This window comes from Cryptomeria japonica, chromosome 4 (genome assembly GCF_030272615.1).
Source record: "Cryptomeria japonica chromosome 4, Sugi_1.0, whole genome shotgun sequence".
NCBI lineage: Eukaryota > Viridiplantae > Streptophyta > Pinopsida > Cupressales > Cupressaceae > Cryptomeria > Cryptomeria japonica.
The window spans coordinates 127,493,312-127,511,806 of record NC_081408.1 but is presented as its reverse complement, the minus strand read 5'-3'; the positions used below and the strand labels follow the sequence as shown (position 1 = coordinate 127,511,806).

General features: G+C 37.0%; 1 protein-coding gene across 2 annotated transcripts in view; it reads right to left on the bottom strand.

Moving 5' to 3' along the window:
• LOC131074118 (pentatricopeptide repeat-containing protein At1g76280) overlaps nt 1–18,495 on the bottom strand; it is a 254,542-nt gene that overhangs the window by 69,977 nt on the left and 166,070 nt on the right. For both annotated transcript variants that reach the window (XM_058010671.2, XM_058010672.1), the window contains 2 exons: nt 17,440–17,619; nt 15,379–15,606 (listed from right to left, as the gene is read on the bottom strand). In XM_058010671.2, the coding sequence (XP_057866654.1) occupies nt 15,379–15,606; nt 17,440–17,619 (408 nt within the window). The remainder of the gene's footprint in view (nt 1–15,378; nt 15,607–17,439; nt 17,620–18,495) is intronic.

Sequence of the window (18,495 nt, the reverse complement as noted above, 5' to 3'; positions counted from 1 at the left end):
GGTCTTCATGTTCCAGAACCATGCATGCTCAACGTAAGTCCCTACTGATGAGTTTTTATGCACCTCAAACACGGAATAAAATACCAAGGTATCTTATCCTCTCTTGAACAAAGTCTTCCCAAATGCTAAACTACGTGATCAAATGGAAGAATCCAAGGTTCCTAATGTTAGGTCTTGACATGTGGATAAGCTCAATGGTTTGATGTGATTTGCTGGAATCACAAGGGTACTTACGTTGAATACTTAAACGTTGCTAGAACCTGATCATCCGATATTGCAATCTTGTGATGCTTTCCCTCCTAAACTAACTTGAATTGAATAAAAAGGACAAAAGGGGAAGGGTTTAGGAAGACTGATCTACTCCTAAGAATGTAAATAGTGGATGACTTGGTGAGACTCTACTAGACTTTGCTTTGACATCAATGAACAACTCCACAAAGCTAGTGCGATATTCTAAGGTAAATATATGATGTTCAAATCACTATTAACAACCTAGACACCATCAAGGATATGCATATCAATGTGTGAATAGCAATTGATGTTAAGATTGAATAAGGATTCCAGTTGACCATGCAAGGCAAGTTTATAATCAGCAAACTGCTAGTGGTATGTATGAAAGAATTTCACCATTAATCATCCCCAATTCCTTCATTCAATTAAGCAACATTAAAACAAATGAGAAGTGGAAACGATGCATCTTGTTGAAACAACACATTTTGCCATATCTTCAATGAAAAGAGTATATTCATTTACAAGTCTTAGAAACAATTTCTTCTTTTCCTACTCTACTCTACTCCTAACTTATAATCTATCTATTCTCCTAATCCCTAGCTCTTCAACTACTAACTCTTGACCCTTACAAATGAGAGAACTAAGCCTTATATAGAAGTCTCATTACAATGAACGGCTCAGATTGATTCACTATCAATGGCCAAAATCGAAAGATAAAGACCCTAATTAGGATTTGTTACAACCACCATTACATTGGCCAATGAGAGATGAGGATAGGTAAGATAAATAATATTTGATATAGCGCCACGTGTCACTTATTCCACCCTTCAATGAATGTTGACTTGGGACCTATTGATGTGTATTTTGTACATGACCAAACACAGAATAAAATACCTAAAGGTACCTTATCCTCTCTTGAATAAAGTTTCTGAATGCTGAAGATATCGCAAAAAGGATCACTCGAAGAAACTTCAAGGTTCTGTTATGTAGGATCTCTACTCGTGGATAAGCTCTTGCGGTATGATGTGATTTGCTGGAATCACAAGGGGACTTACACTCGATGACCTGAACGTCTGATTTGCTTTGGATATTGTTGGAATACAGGATTTCACTAGCCTAGATTTTTTTTGGAAAAAAGGAAAAAAGGATGAGGGCGAGGGAAGGATCTAATTCTAACACTAAGAATGTAGGAGCAATGAATGACCTTTGATGAAATTCTAACCAAGTCTTGTTTTGACATCCCAGGACCATCTCCACAAGGTTAGTGCGATCTTCGAAGGAAACCTTTATGATGTTCAGATCATCGCTATAGGCATAGACACCATCAGGCTAATGCATATCAATGAAGAAGCGACAATTGAAGTTAAGCTTAAGCTGAATGATTCCAGTTGACTACACAAGGCAAGTCTGCAATCAACAAACTGCTAGTAGTATGGATATACAAATTTCACCATCAATCAAACACATTTCTTCCACTCATCTAATAACATGAAATCAAATCTGAGAAGTATAGAGACCATGCAAATTGTTGAATCGACCCATAGATTTCACCATTTCTTCAATGAAGTTTACAAGTCTTTTACAACAACATCTTGGCAACAATCTTTGCCTTCTCTTTCTATTCTACTCTAACTGCTATTCTATTTGTTACTAATCATTAGCTATTCTAACCTCTATAAACTAACTATTAACCTCCTACCTATTAGCCTTTACAAATGAGGAGCCAAGGCTTATATAGCGCTCTCAATACAATTCAATGGCTTAGATCAATTTGAGATCAATGGCCGAGATTTTACAATGAAAACCCTAATTAGGATTTGTTACAACAAACTCAATTCTGGCCAATGAAATAATTGCATTATTTGGACACATGTCTTCTCTGGAATATTTGCCCAATGGATAACCAAGGTAGGTACATCAAAGTTAGTGTCATCCTTGATGAGTCAAGTACATTGAATCTGGACATGCTGTGGTGGACCAATCTGACTAGAGGAGTGATGACTGGGATGCCACCTTGTCTGACACTTGTAACTTGGTAGATGTTCAATTTGATGATACTAAGAAGCTAACTTTAATTAACTCTTCCAAAACTATTTGCTTCTTCAATGGACCCTTGTTTTAACCTCCTTTGTCTTTGATGTGTAGTATGGATGGTGTATCTTTCCTTGAAATGCTAGACTGGAAGAGGTCGTCCTTGATGATGTTGGACTGGAGAAGGTCGTCCCCGTCCTGGCCTGGTCTTCTTTCATCTGCAAAACAAACCAAAAGATGATTAAGGACACATAATAAATTCATTTCAACATAGTATTTTACACCTTAAATCATCAACAAAAGATATTCAAATGAAGCTTGCTCAAGATTCTCCCTAGGGACAGGCCTTATAAGAATTTCGCCCTGGACCCTTTGGAAGGGTCAGGAGCGAAATTTCTATTCCTGGCCAATTTAGACCTCTTTTCAACATTACCTCACAACCAGCTCTTTGCCTAGCTCAAACAGGGTGAAAAATAGGAGTTTCAAAGGATTTCGCCCTAGACCCTCTGGAAGGGTTAGGAGCGAATTTCTTGTTTTGAGCTTGTTTCTTCATATTTGATGACTCTTGGCAATTCAAGGACATGCCTAAAGACACCTTTAATCTTGATCCACACTAGACTTGGCATAAAATTGAGGGAAAAGATAGGTTTTGCACAATTTCGCCCTGGACCCTTTGGAAGGGTCAGGAGCGAAATTCTTCCTCTAGCCCAAAATCATCATTTTTGGAGACAACAATCAATTCAAGGGCGATCTCAAGGGCATCTCTCACCTTGGTCTAGGCCTGGCTCAATGTTATCTTGGAGGAAAACATGACTTTTTATGAATTTCGCTCTGGACCCTCTGGAAGGGTCAGGAGCGAAATTCACCTTTTAGGCTTAATTTTCCATCTCCTTCACTTTCAATTTATCTTGTAAGGCTTAAATAGCCTCCCTCCAATCTTTTCATGCCTTAGGGATCAAAATCTTGTCTTGACACAAAGGGGAAATAGTGATTTTGAAGAATTTCGCTCTGGACACTTTGGAAGGGTCAGGAGCGAAAATCACTTTTTGCTTGTCTATTCACACTAAATTTCACTTTCTTTACTTCACTTCATCTAGACTCCCTCATATTGAATCCACTTCTCAACTTGGCAAACTTTGGTTTGATCTTCACAAGGCCTAAAAAGGAGAATTCGCTCAAAAACCTAGCCAAGGACAAGACCTATCCAAAATTTCACTCTGGACCCTTTGGAAGGGTCAGGAGCGAAATTCTCATTTTAGCTCAAAAATCACACTTTCGAAGGTCAAATATCTTTCCAAGGCATTCCAAATAGCTTCTCTCACCCTAGTCTAGGCCTGACTTCACTCAAAATTTGGAGAAAAAGGTGGTTTTAGGGTTTTCGCTCTGGACCCTTTGGAAGGGTCAGGAGCGAAATTCTTGATTTGGCTCAATTCCTTCAATTTCAATGATTCCTAGCAACTTGAAGTCACTCTTAGGGACATCTCCTTCTTGATTTTACCTTAGCCCACACTTGATCTAGCACAAAGTTGAGAGCAAAGAGAGGTTTTGGGAAAATTCGCTCTAGACCCTTTGGAAGGGTCAGAAGCGAAAATCTCATTCTTGACTTGATATTTCATCTCTTCAACTCCAATCCTCTCTAGAAGGCAACTAAACATCATTCTTCACCCAAGGGACAAGGTCTTAAGCCTAAACAAGGTAAAAAGAATAGGTTTGCAAGGAATTTCGCTCTGGACCCTTTGGAAGGGTCAGGAGCGAAATTCACCCTCCTGGACAAAATCCTCACTCTTCAACGCTTCAAACATTCTCAAAGGCGAAAAACATGTCCAATCTCCCTTTCAACATGCCTTGGATGTCAAAATTTGGTCAAACAAGGAAGGGAATGAGGTCTAGGAAGATTTTCGGCCTGGACCCTTTGGAAGGGTCAAGAGCGAAAATCTTAGTTTAGGCTTGATCACTCACTTTTCCAACTTCAAACCACCTCAAGAAGCAAACTTAGATCATTTTCCACCTAAGGAACAAGGATTGGATCCCAAACAAGGTAGCAAAAGAGGTTTATAGTGAATTTCGCTTTGGACCCTTTGGAAGGGTCAGGAGCGAAATTCTCTTTTAGGCTAAAATCTTGATCTTCAAAATCATCCAACTCCATCTCAAGGCAAGAACATACCAATTCATCCTCCATCAAGCCAACGCCTAGCCAAAATAAGGAAGAAAAAAAGAGCTATAATGATTTTCGCTCTAGACCCTTTGGAAGGGTCAGGAGCGAAAATCATGTTTTGACCTTGATTCTTGATTTTTCAAACTCTAGTCTTCTTTGGGAGGCAAACATAGACTACTCTCCTTTCACTTACACCTTGGTCTTGACTCTGGCAAAAGGAAAAATGAGTGTTTTCAAGAATTTTGTTCTGGACCCTTTGGAAGGGTCAGGAGCGAAATTCATCTTCTTGGCCAAAATCCTTCATCTCCTCCACCTCAAGTCGCTCCCTAAGGCTAGAACAAGTCAAACACTTCCATACATGCCTTAGAAGCTATGAACCTGGCTTTGACAAGTGAGAAATTGGGGTTTAAGGGGATTTTCACCCTGGACCCTCTGGAAGGGTCAGGAGCGAAATCCCCAATCTTGGTTAGTTCCTCACCTAGGTTCATCTCATTCTCCTCCAAACTTGATCTAATCAACTTCCTCCTTTCACTATCAAGATAATCCATCACCCAACTGGGTCCAGGCAGGGTCAAACTAGGTTTTAAGGCCAAAGGAAGGCAAAAAGGGAAGATTTCGCTCTAGACCCTTTGGAAGGGTCAGGAGCGAAATCCTCTTTTGAGGCTAGCTTTCATCATCCCAAGGTCTAAAATCTCCTATCTAAGGCAAAGTTGCATCAAACCTTCTCAATTATGCCTCAAAAGTCTATAATTTTGGTCATATCCTAGAGCAAAGTGAAGGAAAAATTGGATTTTGCTCTGGAACCTTTGGAAGGGTCAGGAGCGAAATCCTCATTTTGGGCTTAATTCACCTCCTTTTCCACTTGACTCTGCCTTAGCCTTGATCTCTGATTCATTCCTTCCATGTCTTAGCCAAATTTGCTCAACCACTCACTGACTTCCTCGAACTCAAACGGGACACCACCAGCAAAACCAAGCCTAAGGAAGACCTTGAAAGAAACCCTAGCTTGGAGCATCTACTGACTCATCCTAGCTCAAGCAGAGCCTGCTATCCAACAATCCCTCTGACAACACTCATCATGCAAAGGCTAGCAGGCAAAAACCCTAAAAGACCAAGAAAGCAAACCCTAGAAAACAAAAAGCAGGGGTCCCCATTTGCAATGGGGCGATGTGTGAATACGTCACAACAAGACCCTTTGATTGGACGAACGGTGACTAGAATGCCACCTCAATTTGCACTATAGACTTAATCAATTTGCCTTGAACATTCTTCATGATGTTTGGAAATCCTTGTGATATTTTGCATTTCATCCTTATGTTAGGGAATTCCCTCAACTATTTCCTCCTTGATGTTCTTTGGCTTTGAGATCCCTTAATGTAGTTCCTACTTCATAATGTGGAACCCTTGGCGTTGATGTCTTTGATTTGTCTTTCCTTCATTTGTTCACCATCATGGTGAAGTTTTCTTCATGTTTGAACTAGTCCTCATGTATGCTTTTGGAAATCCTTGTCTTGAAATCGTCTTCCAATCCTTGAAATGTTGATCTTCCCGATTTGCCTTTGTGATGTTGATGAATCCTTGCAATATGCTTGTAGAGTCATCTTGGAGCTGATCCTTTATCATTTGTTGCTTCGATGTGTTGAGCCTTAGTTATCCCTGCAAGCTGCATCCTATTTCACCTCATGCCTTGATCATCGTGCTTCCCTTCTTTGTAGCAAATCTGCAAAACAAACAAATATTGAATCAAACACCTATGGGATAAACCTTGTTTCAACCTTGGTGGGAAATCGATCCTTGTAGGGACTAATTCAGTCCTTGAAATTTATCGCTGTCTTCATGATCATTTTCTCATGATGGAAATTCAAAGGTCATAGAGACTCCTTGCTCTTAGCAGATTTCACTTCATTTTGATGCCTTACCCTTGGAGTGGACATTTGATCTCCATAGGGACTCCTCATTCCTCATAACTTATGCTCTTCCTTTGTAATTTTGCCCTCAAGTGGAAATTCAACCCATATTAAGACTCATTGTCCTTCAAAATTTTGTGTTGATTTGATCACCATTTTATGGAGTGGAAATTCAAACCCTATCAGGACACATCAATGTTCCTTACTTTGTCTTCATTCCCAATGGGTAAGTTGATTGTTATTCCTAAGTGGAAAACCAAACCTCATAACGACCTTTTGCTCCCAACTTTTGTCCCTGCTTGTGATAGGTAATTTGAACAATTAATTTTCCAAAAATAACAAAGGTTCTGATTCTAAATAATTTTCAGACTTATAAGCTTTTCAAAAATCAGAAATTCAACATTATGTAACATAATTCTGGAAAATACAAGAGATTTGATCAAAATCTGAAAAATTTGTCCTCAGAAAACCTGATTTTCAGACTTAGGATAAGTCTGATTTTGGTGCTTAAGTCTGAAAATCACCCTTAAACTCAGAAAATGAATGAGGTTTCGATGTCTCAGGCCTGAATGCTGAGTTTAAATGTCTGAGAACACTTTAAAAATCACGTTTCAATGGCTGGAAATGATATTGTTCATGGCGCAATCCATATGTCTAAAGCAATCCACCTTTGCTTGGCTGGAAATGACACATTTTGGCACAAACAATTGCTGGGAATGTTGTCTCGGGTCTGAGATAACAGCAGGTAATGACGTCCTTAACCAGCAATGGCGCCTCTTTTCAATGCTCAAAAGATCTCCCAATGATGGTGCCACTAAATTCTTAGACAAAACTGCACTTCCCTTAGCTATGGTAATCCTCAATTTGCCCTCTTCCAGCCCTCCAAGCATTGAATCAGTCACTTAATGATATAAAAATGTTCGCTGACCTTGGCTCTTTATTCACCTTTTCACCTTCAACTTTCACCACCAAATGAATGTGGGATTAAAAAACACTTTGATCAGCGAGGTGGAAAATCAAACTTCATTGGGACAATTAAATTTAACTTTATTTTCACCTTTGCTTGTCCACTAAATGCAATGGTGGAGAAATGGTTCCCATTGGAACTGATTTGTCCCCAGCATTTTTGTAATGTCCCCTTCTCCGTAGTGATTAGTTCAGCTGGCCGTTAGCCTATTTTGGAGGCCTGTAGGCTAGTCAGGAGCAGAAATTAGGGTTTCTTATTTTCTAGGAGGATTCTTTGGTGTTTTCGGGGGGTGTATGTGGGAGTTTGACAGTTTGGATTCTGGATTCCTTTTGGGTTTTCAGAGAGCTTCACAATGGTTTGACATGCATCTGCATCGGGTGACTTTTTCTAGACTTACTATTTTTAGTAAGTGCGACGGCTACTCAAAATGTGGTTAAAATCACTTTGAAAACACTTACTATTTTTAGCAGTATGCTATTTTTAGTAAGTACTATTTTTAGCAGTTCTATTTTTAGCAGGATGTCAACAGGTTTGTTCAGATGGCTATTTCCGGCAGCTCAGTTTGAGCAGTTGGTCTTCCCTCATTTTTTTGGTGCTATTCTTGGCAAGGGTTCCTCAACTCAGCTCAGTGACTATTTCTGGCAGAACAATTCTCTCAACTTGTTTCCCTATATCCTTGGAGCTTGTTTTGGCAGGTTCAATATTTGATGAAAAATGGTGTTTAAAATTAAATTATAACTTAAGGAAAAGGTTGGATGATTTATTTAAAAGGGATTGCTTAAGTTATATTCATATATAAGTCATTTCCTTAATTATTTATTGGGCGATTTATTGATGAGGAAAAATACTTTATAAAGTGAAATATTAATAAGGCAAGATGGACGCCTTATGGAGAAATAAGTTAATTTTATAATATATTTCACTTATCTTCCTTGGATGCCACATGATTTTATTGTCATTTTTATAAAGAATATTTGCTCCTATGAGAAGGTCGATTTGGAGAAAGGAGAAATGAAATGTAATTTCAAAATAATGTGAAGTGAATGTGCATTTGGGTTTGGCGTTCATTTGGAGGGAATGTGAATTTGAATTTGAGCCCTCAAAATCTATAAATGAGAGTGTTGGGCTTCTCATTTGGCATCTCAGACAATTTACACCGTTATGTTGTCAGATTAACTCCAAACAATCTTCGAGGGTGAATACCTCCTAGGGCTCTTGACAGACTTCGAGTGTGAGACATCACTCCTAGCTGTGATTGGATTTTTTGAATGTGTGGTTCGATTTTAGTGTGCATTTTCAGATTCTTAGTGTGGTGTGGATTTCAGTGTTGCTGGTTTTTGGTGTGGCTGAAGCGAAGATTCGATCGTATCTCCTTGCCTGTGCAATCGATTATTCTAGGTAATAGCTTGTTGGAAGCGTATCTGGAGGGCGATCATTCTTCTACCTTGGCGTTTCATTTGGTGTTCTTTCTGATTTTTGGCAGCAAATCGAACTTTCCAGCTGGGTCGTACCATCTCTTGGCTGCCTGGGGTTGCGTGTTGGCTGTTTTTGGTGTTCACGGTGCAAGTTTGAGTCTCTAGTTGCATCGCCTTAGTCATAGCTTTCATTTGCTTCCATTTTTCTGTCATTCGGAGTTGATTTGGAGAAGTTATGAGCATTTCGAGGTGTCTATAGCTTGCTGGTCTGCGTGTTTTCTGTGCGTGTTATTGATTTCCAGAATTTCATAGTTGTGTGTTAGAAGAGCTTTTTGGTGTGAGTAGTCTAAGTTGGTTTGGGAGTGATTATCTATTATTGTTGCAGCTGTTGGACTTGTTATCAACACTTGATTCTTCATTCTATATGATTGTAATGCTGGTTAGTAGTACTAACAGCAAAGTTATGTTATTTCTTAGTCCCATTGCATAAGTGAAAGAGGATGGCTATGCCGCCTATCTTTGGGACAGTGATATTTCAGGTATTGATAATCCATAATGTGCATTGTAAAGCTAGTTAGTAGTACTAACAGCTATCTTTTAGGTTATTGCTTGTAGTCCCACTACGTAAGTGGAAGAGGCTGGCTTAACCGCCTATTTTGAATATTTTGTAGTAGTGTCCTCCCCCTGCATAAGCGGTTGAGTTGATTGTAATGTTATCCTCCCGCTGAATAAGTGGTGGAGTTGATAGTAAATTTCATTTCTAGTCCTCCCGCTGCATAAGCGGTAGAGTGATTGTTCTTCAGTTTCTTGTATTATCCTTGGCTGGTTTACCGCCAAGTGATCTTCAATATTCTCCATATCCCGCTGAAAAGTGGAAGGGGTTGGCTTGCCGCCCGAGCATTGTATTATTTCCAGTTATTTGAAGCTAACGACCCCCTCAACATTGTATGCTCTCACCTTCCCATATTGGGCACTTGGTGATCAAGAAGTGGGAAGGGTTACCTTTCAGTGGCATTGGAATTATATTTCCTAACTTTAACGGGTGCATTGTAATGTTGTTGTGCTTGAAATCCAAAAAAAATAAGAGGGAATATTACAATTTCATCATTAAATTTCATTTCCAACCCTTGGTGGAAAATCATGAGCCATTGGGACACTAAAATGTTCAATAAAATCTGCCCCATCCTAATAATTATGTCTTGGGTGGAAAATCGACCCTCATTTGGACTTATAAATTTAATCACATTCTTGCATTTTACCTTCAAGTGGAAATTCACCCCTCATCAGGACTAATTTTCCCATTAAAATCTCATCCAAACCTATTAAAACACCCCATGGTGGAAAATCAACGGGCATCTGGACACAAAAACTTAGTCAAATCCTCACAAAATAGCCCCAGTGGAGAATTGAGCTCCATCAGGGCACATTAATTCATTGTTATTTCTCATTCAATCATTTTCCCCCTCAAGTGGAAAATCGAACCTCATTAGGACACTTGAATTGCACTTCAACTTGCTCATTTTATCCCCTGGTGCAAAAATGTGGGTCATTGGGACTCACCTTCCTTATGCATTTTCATTCTTGTAGGCCTGGTGGAAAAACGGCCTCCATCGAGACACATCCTTTGTCTCAAGTGGAGATTATTGAGTCATCGGGACTTTCCACAAATTCATTTGCAAACTTAGTCCTGGAGTGGAAAAACGACCTCCATCAAGACTTTTCATGTCCTTAGCATTAAATTGATACCTTTTGCTAAAAAATGGAGTGGAAAATCATGCTCCATCAGGACTTCCATTATTTTCATCTTCATAACTGAGTGGAAAAACGCCTCCCATCAAGACTTTGCATTTTATGACTAGATTGCTCAGTGGAAAAACATTTTCCACTGGGACTAAGTTAATTTTCACATTTTAAAAGCCCATACTTATCCATTTTCATTAATTTGTGCATTGGAAATTCAATTTTCATCTAGACTCCGTGAATTTTCCCAAGTTTTCAAGGGTGGAAAATAGAATTCCATCGGGAATTTTAGCATTTTTGACTTGTTTCACCTCCCAAGAGTGTAAAAACAACCCCCATAGGAATTTTTAACATTCTGACACAAAATTTGCAAAGTTTTTAATCATTTTCGCTCAAATTCCTAAGGCAAAATTGGAAATCGACACCTAACGCTTAGGATCATTTTAAACATTTTTAACATCATTTTGCATTTTGACTAACACCCTCTCATAAGCAAAGGCTAACAATAGGAAACTACCACTAAACCAAGACAACCTAAGCAAAATAACTACCCTAAATGTGAAAAAGTGGGGGTCCCATTTGCAATGGAGCGATGTGTGAAAACATCACAACACTCTGCCTTATGATTCCAGCAATATCACATCAAGCCATTGAGCTTATCCACACATCAAGAACTGACAATAGAAACCTTGGATTCACCTCGGTTGATCACATAATTTAGCATCCAAGGAGATTTGACCAAGAGAGGATAGAGTATCTTTGGTATTTTATTTTGTGTATGAAGTGCATAAAAAAACACATCAACAAATTGCATAAAGGAATACAATATGGTTCCTGATGCTGAAGCTCAAACACTTTGCTCCCACTTAATTTGATTCAGCAGCTCTTCATCAAATACCTCAAACCATCCTAAAAATCCAGCACTCGGGAAACCTAAAAAACTAGTTTGTTTTGTTGCAGAAAAAATCTGAGCACAATCAAAGTCAAAATGAGCAAAATAATTGCAGTTTGCAGCCTTTCAAAAATAGCAATCAACAATTTTTCGTGAAAATATCAGTCTGCAGTCATAAATTTGATATTTTCAAAGATATCATGATATCTTCTTCTATTCTCTTGACAAGTACTAGATCTTGATGGATGTTTATGTACAAGAGTTGGAGGGAAATATACAGGCTGGAAAAAGACATAACCACTTCTGTCATGGACTAAGTCCTCACTCAGAAGATGTCAGCAGCAACAAGATGGATAATTTAAAGAATTTTCAACCATAGATAATGAGCACTACCAGCACTAATTGATTATACCATACAAAACTAATGAGAAAAAATCTTATTGTGTACAGTGTGTTTAACTCATTGCATATGTATCAACTATCATGCAAAACAAGAAAATGATAAAATCAACAAAAAGGGTAGAGTGAATAGAAAAAATTTCATTGCATAGCTTGAAAACTTGCAACTACACAAAATTGGTGAACCCAATTCTGACTCTAACTTGGCAAAAACTCAGAAAATTATTAAATACTTAAATCCATTAACTTGACAAAACTCAGCAAAACTAGGGAGTACTTCCCAAAACTAGGCAACACTCAGTTAGACAACCTAATGGGCAATTTACTCAGCTGCAAATATTTTATCTTCGGTTCATACGTCAAGAAAAGCATGTCATAGCCCCTGGAAAAACCATATTAATACTTTTGTATGACCCTAGAACCCATGTAATTTGGACTAGGGGTGGAGTTTTGGACTGTGTTATATGGACAGTATGTGTGTGTGTGTTTGTGCATGTTTGAATGTGCTAGTTGTAAACTTATGCTAATATTATGGAATATGGTTATTGTCTTTATTATATTATTTGTAATTTAATGCGTTTATTTTGTTTAGACTAACTCAGACTAATAACGTGTGGGTGGACTTGTGTGAGGTTTGTCGTTGGTTGCAGGTACAAGGGTGCAATACGAATGGATTTTGTGGTTGCGTTGGTGAGAAAAAGGTAGTTTAGTGTCGTCCTTGTATCAAGGTCTTTGATTAACCCTTGCAATCATTTAGATTTCGCAATCCAGTTAAATTGAATTTGCAATTTATTAGCAATCCCTAAGGAAGATTAGTGAGTCTAGCAAGTATTGTTGAGCTACCGTTTAATACTAAGACCCTAGACATTTATTTAATCGCTATAGATTAGGTATTACTAATTATGTCTGTAAACTTCGATAACGTCCTAACTATGTCTTTGTCGAATAAAGACATTAAATAATAATAAATTTACCAAAGAATAATTAAATTAATTTGATGTATAATAAATATATATTAAATGATGAACAATAATAAAATATACATATAAACATAAATTAAAATATGTAAATAAATAAATAGATATATATATATATATATAAAATTAAATTTATAATATTGGGAAAGAGTGCAATAAAAATAATAGTTTATAAATGGTCAAAATCGTTGAATGCATAAAGGGACAGAAATAAAATAAAACAAGCAAAGCATTGAAGGAATTAAAACGCATGGGAAGGGCACGGCAACAAAAACAAATTGTTGGAGAAGCTTTCACGCAAAAGCTCTCAGTCAACAAAAATGCAAGACAGGAGAGTAAATGAGCATGGCCAAGGCATGGGAGAGGTGAATGTAGGACAGAAGAGGAGAGCTCTGCCAACGTTATGGCCTTCATGCCTGTAAGGCTTGTACTGTCAGAAAAGGAAGAAAATATGTTGCCAGGCATGCTTAAAAACCCTACGACCCATTATAACTGGGACTATCAGCTTTCATTTTGTGCTGGGAAGGAGGAAACATGAGAGATTGCAGCCAAGGTGGAGAGAAAAGAAGAAAGTTGCAGGTTTGGGCAATTACGCAAAAAAAACCTACGACTTTATTATTCCAAGGCATTTCTTTTAATTAAATTCCTATTTTTTATTATAGTTCAATGAGCAAAATTTCAATATCAGTAATTAAGATTTTGTTGTGAATGCCAAGTGTTGCAGGTTTTGTATTTAACTTTTAGAAAAAAATTCCTAGATTCCCTACTTAGCTTTGCAACACTCTAGTTATAATACCAGCATTTTCAATTGTAAGTTAGTCTGAAACCCTTTGTTGGCTGCTGATTTTCTCTGCTTTTTATATCTTTTCAACAGTCATGAATTTGGGTAGAGGCATTTAACAAATCAGCAAATAGATGGATATAATAAAATACTGGTTGTAAGAATGTTTAGAGGTGTTCATTTTGGAGCTGGGTCATGTTAAAGTTCAGGCACATAATTTATTTAATTTTCAGAACAGCAATATATCTCCTTAGATGTTAGTGTCAAATCTTACTAATAAGATAGCTGAAATAAAATAGATTAAACAGCACAATTACTTCAAACTACATTGCTTATTGTGATGGAAACAGTATTTTTACTATGATAAACAGTCAACCATTAAATCAGCTTTGATTAGTTAAAATATAATCGCTCATGTGGTTGTTAAATAACTGTGTGTAAGAAAATTGTAAGTAGATTCTACCTTGAGATTGCAAGTAGAAATGGTTGTCAATAAAAGCTGAAAATGGAGGATTTAGTTAACAAAACCTTCAACCAAGGGGTTTTTTGGCAAGCATGTCCATCATCCAAATACATTTTTGGAATTCATCCATCACTGTAATATAAACATAGAATAACTACATTACCTTCATAAACCTGCAAATGGTAGTAGCATCTGTCATTATTGTGTTGCAAGTTGGTTTTGTTCGAACATAGGATTCTCCAGATAATGACAATCTAGCAACCAAAGATTGAGTGGATTATGAAACCCTCATGTTGAACAACACCAAAATGGGTACTTTACACTGAGAGATGGCTGAGTTAGAACCTACTTATTCCAAATTAGGAACCTCTCTTCCGGAAAGTGCTAAGCAAGGTACAGGTGCTAGCTTTTACAGCTACAGATGGAGTAAGGGCCCTATGAGGGCATAGATAGAGGTTTTATACCTCATTGCATAGGCTACCCTTCTCCATCTTAGGTGATCACCAATGGAAATCCTATGACTCGTAAAGAGATAAGCTTATCCATGCTCAAGATTAACAGTAGTCAAGGAGCATATGAAGTCGAATGACTATTAGATGTAGCGCATACATAGGACAGATTCCACCAGGAGCATGTGGGCTTCAGGGCCAGCAACGATGTCCTTGGTTGCTTAGTCGTCTGAGGGACTACAGGAAGAAGAATTTCTAATGAGGCATACGTAGGTAACATACCAAGCTTCTCTAAGTAGTAGTGTTATGTCATTGATACCTCACTTTACAAATGGTAGAAACACCCTGTGTAGCTCGTCTTTAGGTGGTTACCTTTCCTTTGCTTAGCAAGACGGTCTAAACATCTAATCTCTCACTGTGGGCCACAAAATCCAATTGGAGGGGTGAATAGGGATTATATCCACATGGAGGGTTTTGTATTGCACCCTTGAGGCGAACAATGGAAGATTTAAGTGAAGAGTCTTCATGATCTTACAAACAATTATGGTATGAATTCAGGTAACACTATCTATTAGCCCTCCATTGCTCTTGTGATGTAATCAATTGGTAAATTGTAAATTATTTATAGCATATATTAAGGTTTATGATTTATGAAGATTACAAGGTTAGCGAATATCATTACATTGTTGTCTTTAACTGTTCATTACTCTTCTGCTATCATGTTCTTTTAAAAAAAAAAAATTGTGCAGATTTTCGGTCCTATCCAGGGTTGTCGTTACAAAGCACTTTGCATATTTTGGAAAGGAAACAATATTCATACACTAGAATTAAAAAATTAAAAAATGGTTTTTGTGATGTCTTATAAATCAGAATTCAATAGAATTGGAAGTAAAGCAACTAAATTGCATATAAAACTAAAGTGCCATAACAATCAAACATTAAAAAAACCAAAAAGCTTATAATGGGCTCACCAGATTTGTCACTGATTTTCTACTGTGTTCAACACCATTTCTCGCCATGTCCATCTCTATTGTGGCTATTCTTTTAGAAACAGCTTCCTGAGACATTTGGTCTCCTCGCTCATATGGAGAATTTACATTTCCAAACAAAAAAAACATCATTTCATATGTGCTGAGATTCGGTTTAACATTGACAAGTCTCATTCTTGCGATCACCCGCATGGCCCTTTCAGGTTCATTCTACAGAACAAATAACCTCAGTGTCTTATACTTAGTAAACGAACAAGAACTTTCCTAATTATGCAAATGAACTGAGAAGTTTGGTCCTAAAAAGATAAAGAAAATGGCAACTAAAGGAATGCTAGTGAATTGATGTATTAAATAAAAATTAACTGCCTCAAGTGAAATATACCAAAGTTGTATCCAATACATGTGGTAAATGCACATTTTGAGAAACAGCAAATGCAATATATAGTTAAATAATGTACAGAGAAGATGGGAAACGGCCAGACTGCAAATCCACAAGCAAGACAAGTTTATCAATGATCTTAATTTTTAAACTTTATGAATATATTGAAAAAGGAAGAAAGAGATACACAATAGTATTAAACATAAATCCAGACTAACTTTATTCCTGGATTTATTAAGTCACTTTCTGTTATAATAACTCACAAATAAGTTAATATGTACCATCATACTTGATTTTAACTAAAGACCAACAAAATCAATCAACGAGTTAAAACTCACAGAAAAAGATGTTAAAATCTGTCCATCTTCTGAAGGGATACTTCCATCATTCTCCCATATACCCAACATAAACCTTTTTAACTCCTAAAGTGCTTTAAAAGAAATCATTTATTTTACAACCCAACTGTAGCCGTGGAAACATGTGAGCTGCCACCAAGATCAGCACCCTAATTATCACAATCAAAGTAGAATTGATTTTTCTAAGGCGTATCCTATCCTCCTGACCCTCATTTCAATACAAGCTACTGATGTTTAACCCTTTACTTCAAATCATTTGCTTAAAGAAACAACATTGTTGAGAGAAAAAGAGCTCCAGAGAGCATTGCAGTTACCTTGGCAGTAGTATGTATGTTTTACATAGGTGAGTATCTATATTTTCCTGTTTACTTTTCTTACAGATAGGAAATGTTGCATCCCCTCTAATGTGTCTCATTTGCTTACTTATAGACATAAATATGACTGTCTGAAAAAAAAAATGCATACTATTTTGATACCAACTAATATTATTATACATTTCAAGCAATAAGCACCCAGCAAACTAATTCACAAGTCACAACCATAACTTCTCATTCAACATATAAATTTCAAAGTATCTATCAGGCAAACAGCTTATCGTAAAAACTGACTACAAAGAATGGGTTCCACAATATGACAACCAAAAGGATCAACAATTACAACTAATCACTTACTAAACAATGACATTCTGTCAACCCTAATTACCATAGTGCCAAAAATTTGGCAAGTATATTCCAAGATGAGGAAGTAACAAAGAGTCTGCACTAAAAGAACTAAAATACATCTAGAAAACAAGAACACAAAAAATTACCAAAAAACAGAATCTACAAGGTCACTTGGACATTAATTGACCTAAATAACCTTTCTTTTACTCACTTCACTCACCCATTGCCCTCACTCAAACCTGCTTTTTCTATTTTTTTATTAAATTCACTAAGTTCTTTCAAATTAACAAAATTTAGTCAAGTAACCGAGTCCAGGTCCAAGTCCAAGTTAAAATTTGGCTTGCCAAGCACTCATGACCATGGTAATTACACAAAACAGATTGTTCACTATTACAAAGAGAATATATTGTAATACAATATATGATTAGTTATTATTTTTATGATAACAGTTGGTGTTTGTACATCACTATCATAGAAGACAACAATTTGCTTGCTCAATGATGATATACATGATAAGCATCTCTATGCTACACATTTAGCCATGGCATCTCATTGCTTACTGACATACAAGGTTATATGTCAAATGCACGCGTTCACTATGCAGATGTGTTAGAAAACTAATAAATTTAACTCACATAATTCTCACCGCTTTGCAACATGCTGCTAGCAATCTGTTGAAAGGATATATATGCTGTGGTTGCTTTTCATCCATCTGTTCTAGCATTGCCTCGGCCCAATCAAGCTGTTGTATCTTGCTATATCCAACAGCAAGTGCTGCATATGTGATATTATTTGGCTTCACATTTTTACTCTTCATTGCACTAACCTGCATAGTAAAGAATATACAGCACTTATCATCAAAGGAAGCACAACACATCATAAGAAATCCAAAAAACATTCTTCACTATCATAGCAACATTAAAGTTCGGTTTCTCCCAATGATACCACACGATTTTTTAGGTATAAAACAGTTTGGTTGCTATTCAAGAACAACTCTGTACAGATGTAATTTGGTCCTTATACCTGTGATTAGTTAGCCTAGAAAGATTACAGCTAATAATAAATGTACTGATATAATAATTTCAGATTCCACACGATCACAAAAAAAACTATACAGATTTATTAGGAAATTATTAAACCTAGTTATGCTCAAGATGGGATAGATGGTACTAGGCATATCAGAGCATCTAAGTTCATGATATAACAGTTGAGCCAAACATCAATCAAAAACATTTGAAAAATATGTTAGGCATAACTTTGTCATAACTCGTTTGAGATTAAGTCCAGAATCCAGCAACCATGCAAAGAAAAATACTAAATTCGAATTAGCAAGAAGTTGAATTGGGATATATATAAATTTCAGACAAGTGCCATGAATGCATGGTGATGGTTCCTAAGATTCTCCTTGCACAACCATAACACAACAGTTTCTCAGGATATCTCCAATTTTATCTGTTGTATTTCCTTTTAGTTTTTCAATAATTAAAAAATAGCACGGATAAAATTACAGCTATCCTGAGAAACTGTTTGCAATGGTTGTGCAGGGAGAATTTAGAAAACATGGCCATGCAAGCACAGCACTTATAGTCCAAAATTTCTTTATTTCCAAAGCATAGATAATATTGCGGCCACCCTGAGAAACACTTATGCCATGGTTCTGCAGTGAGAATCTTAGGAACCATGGCCATGTATGGTAAATTTC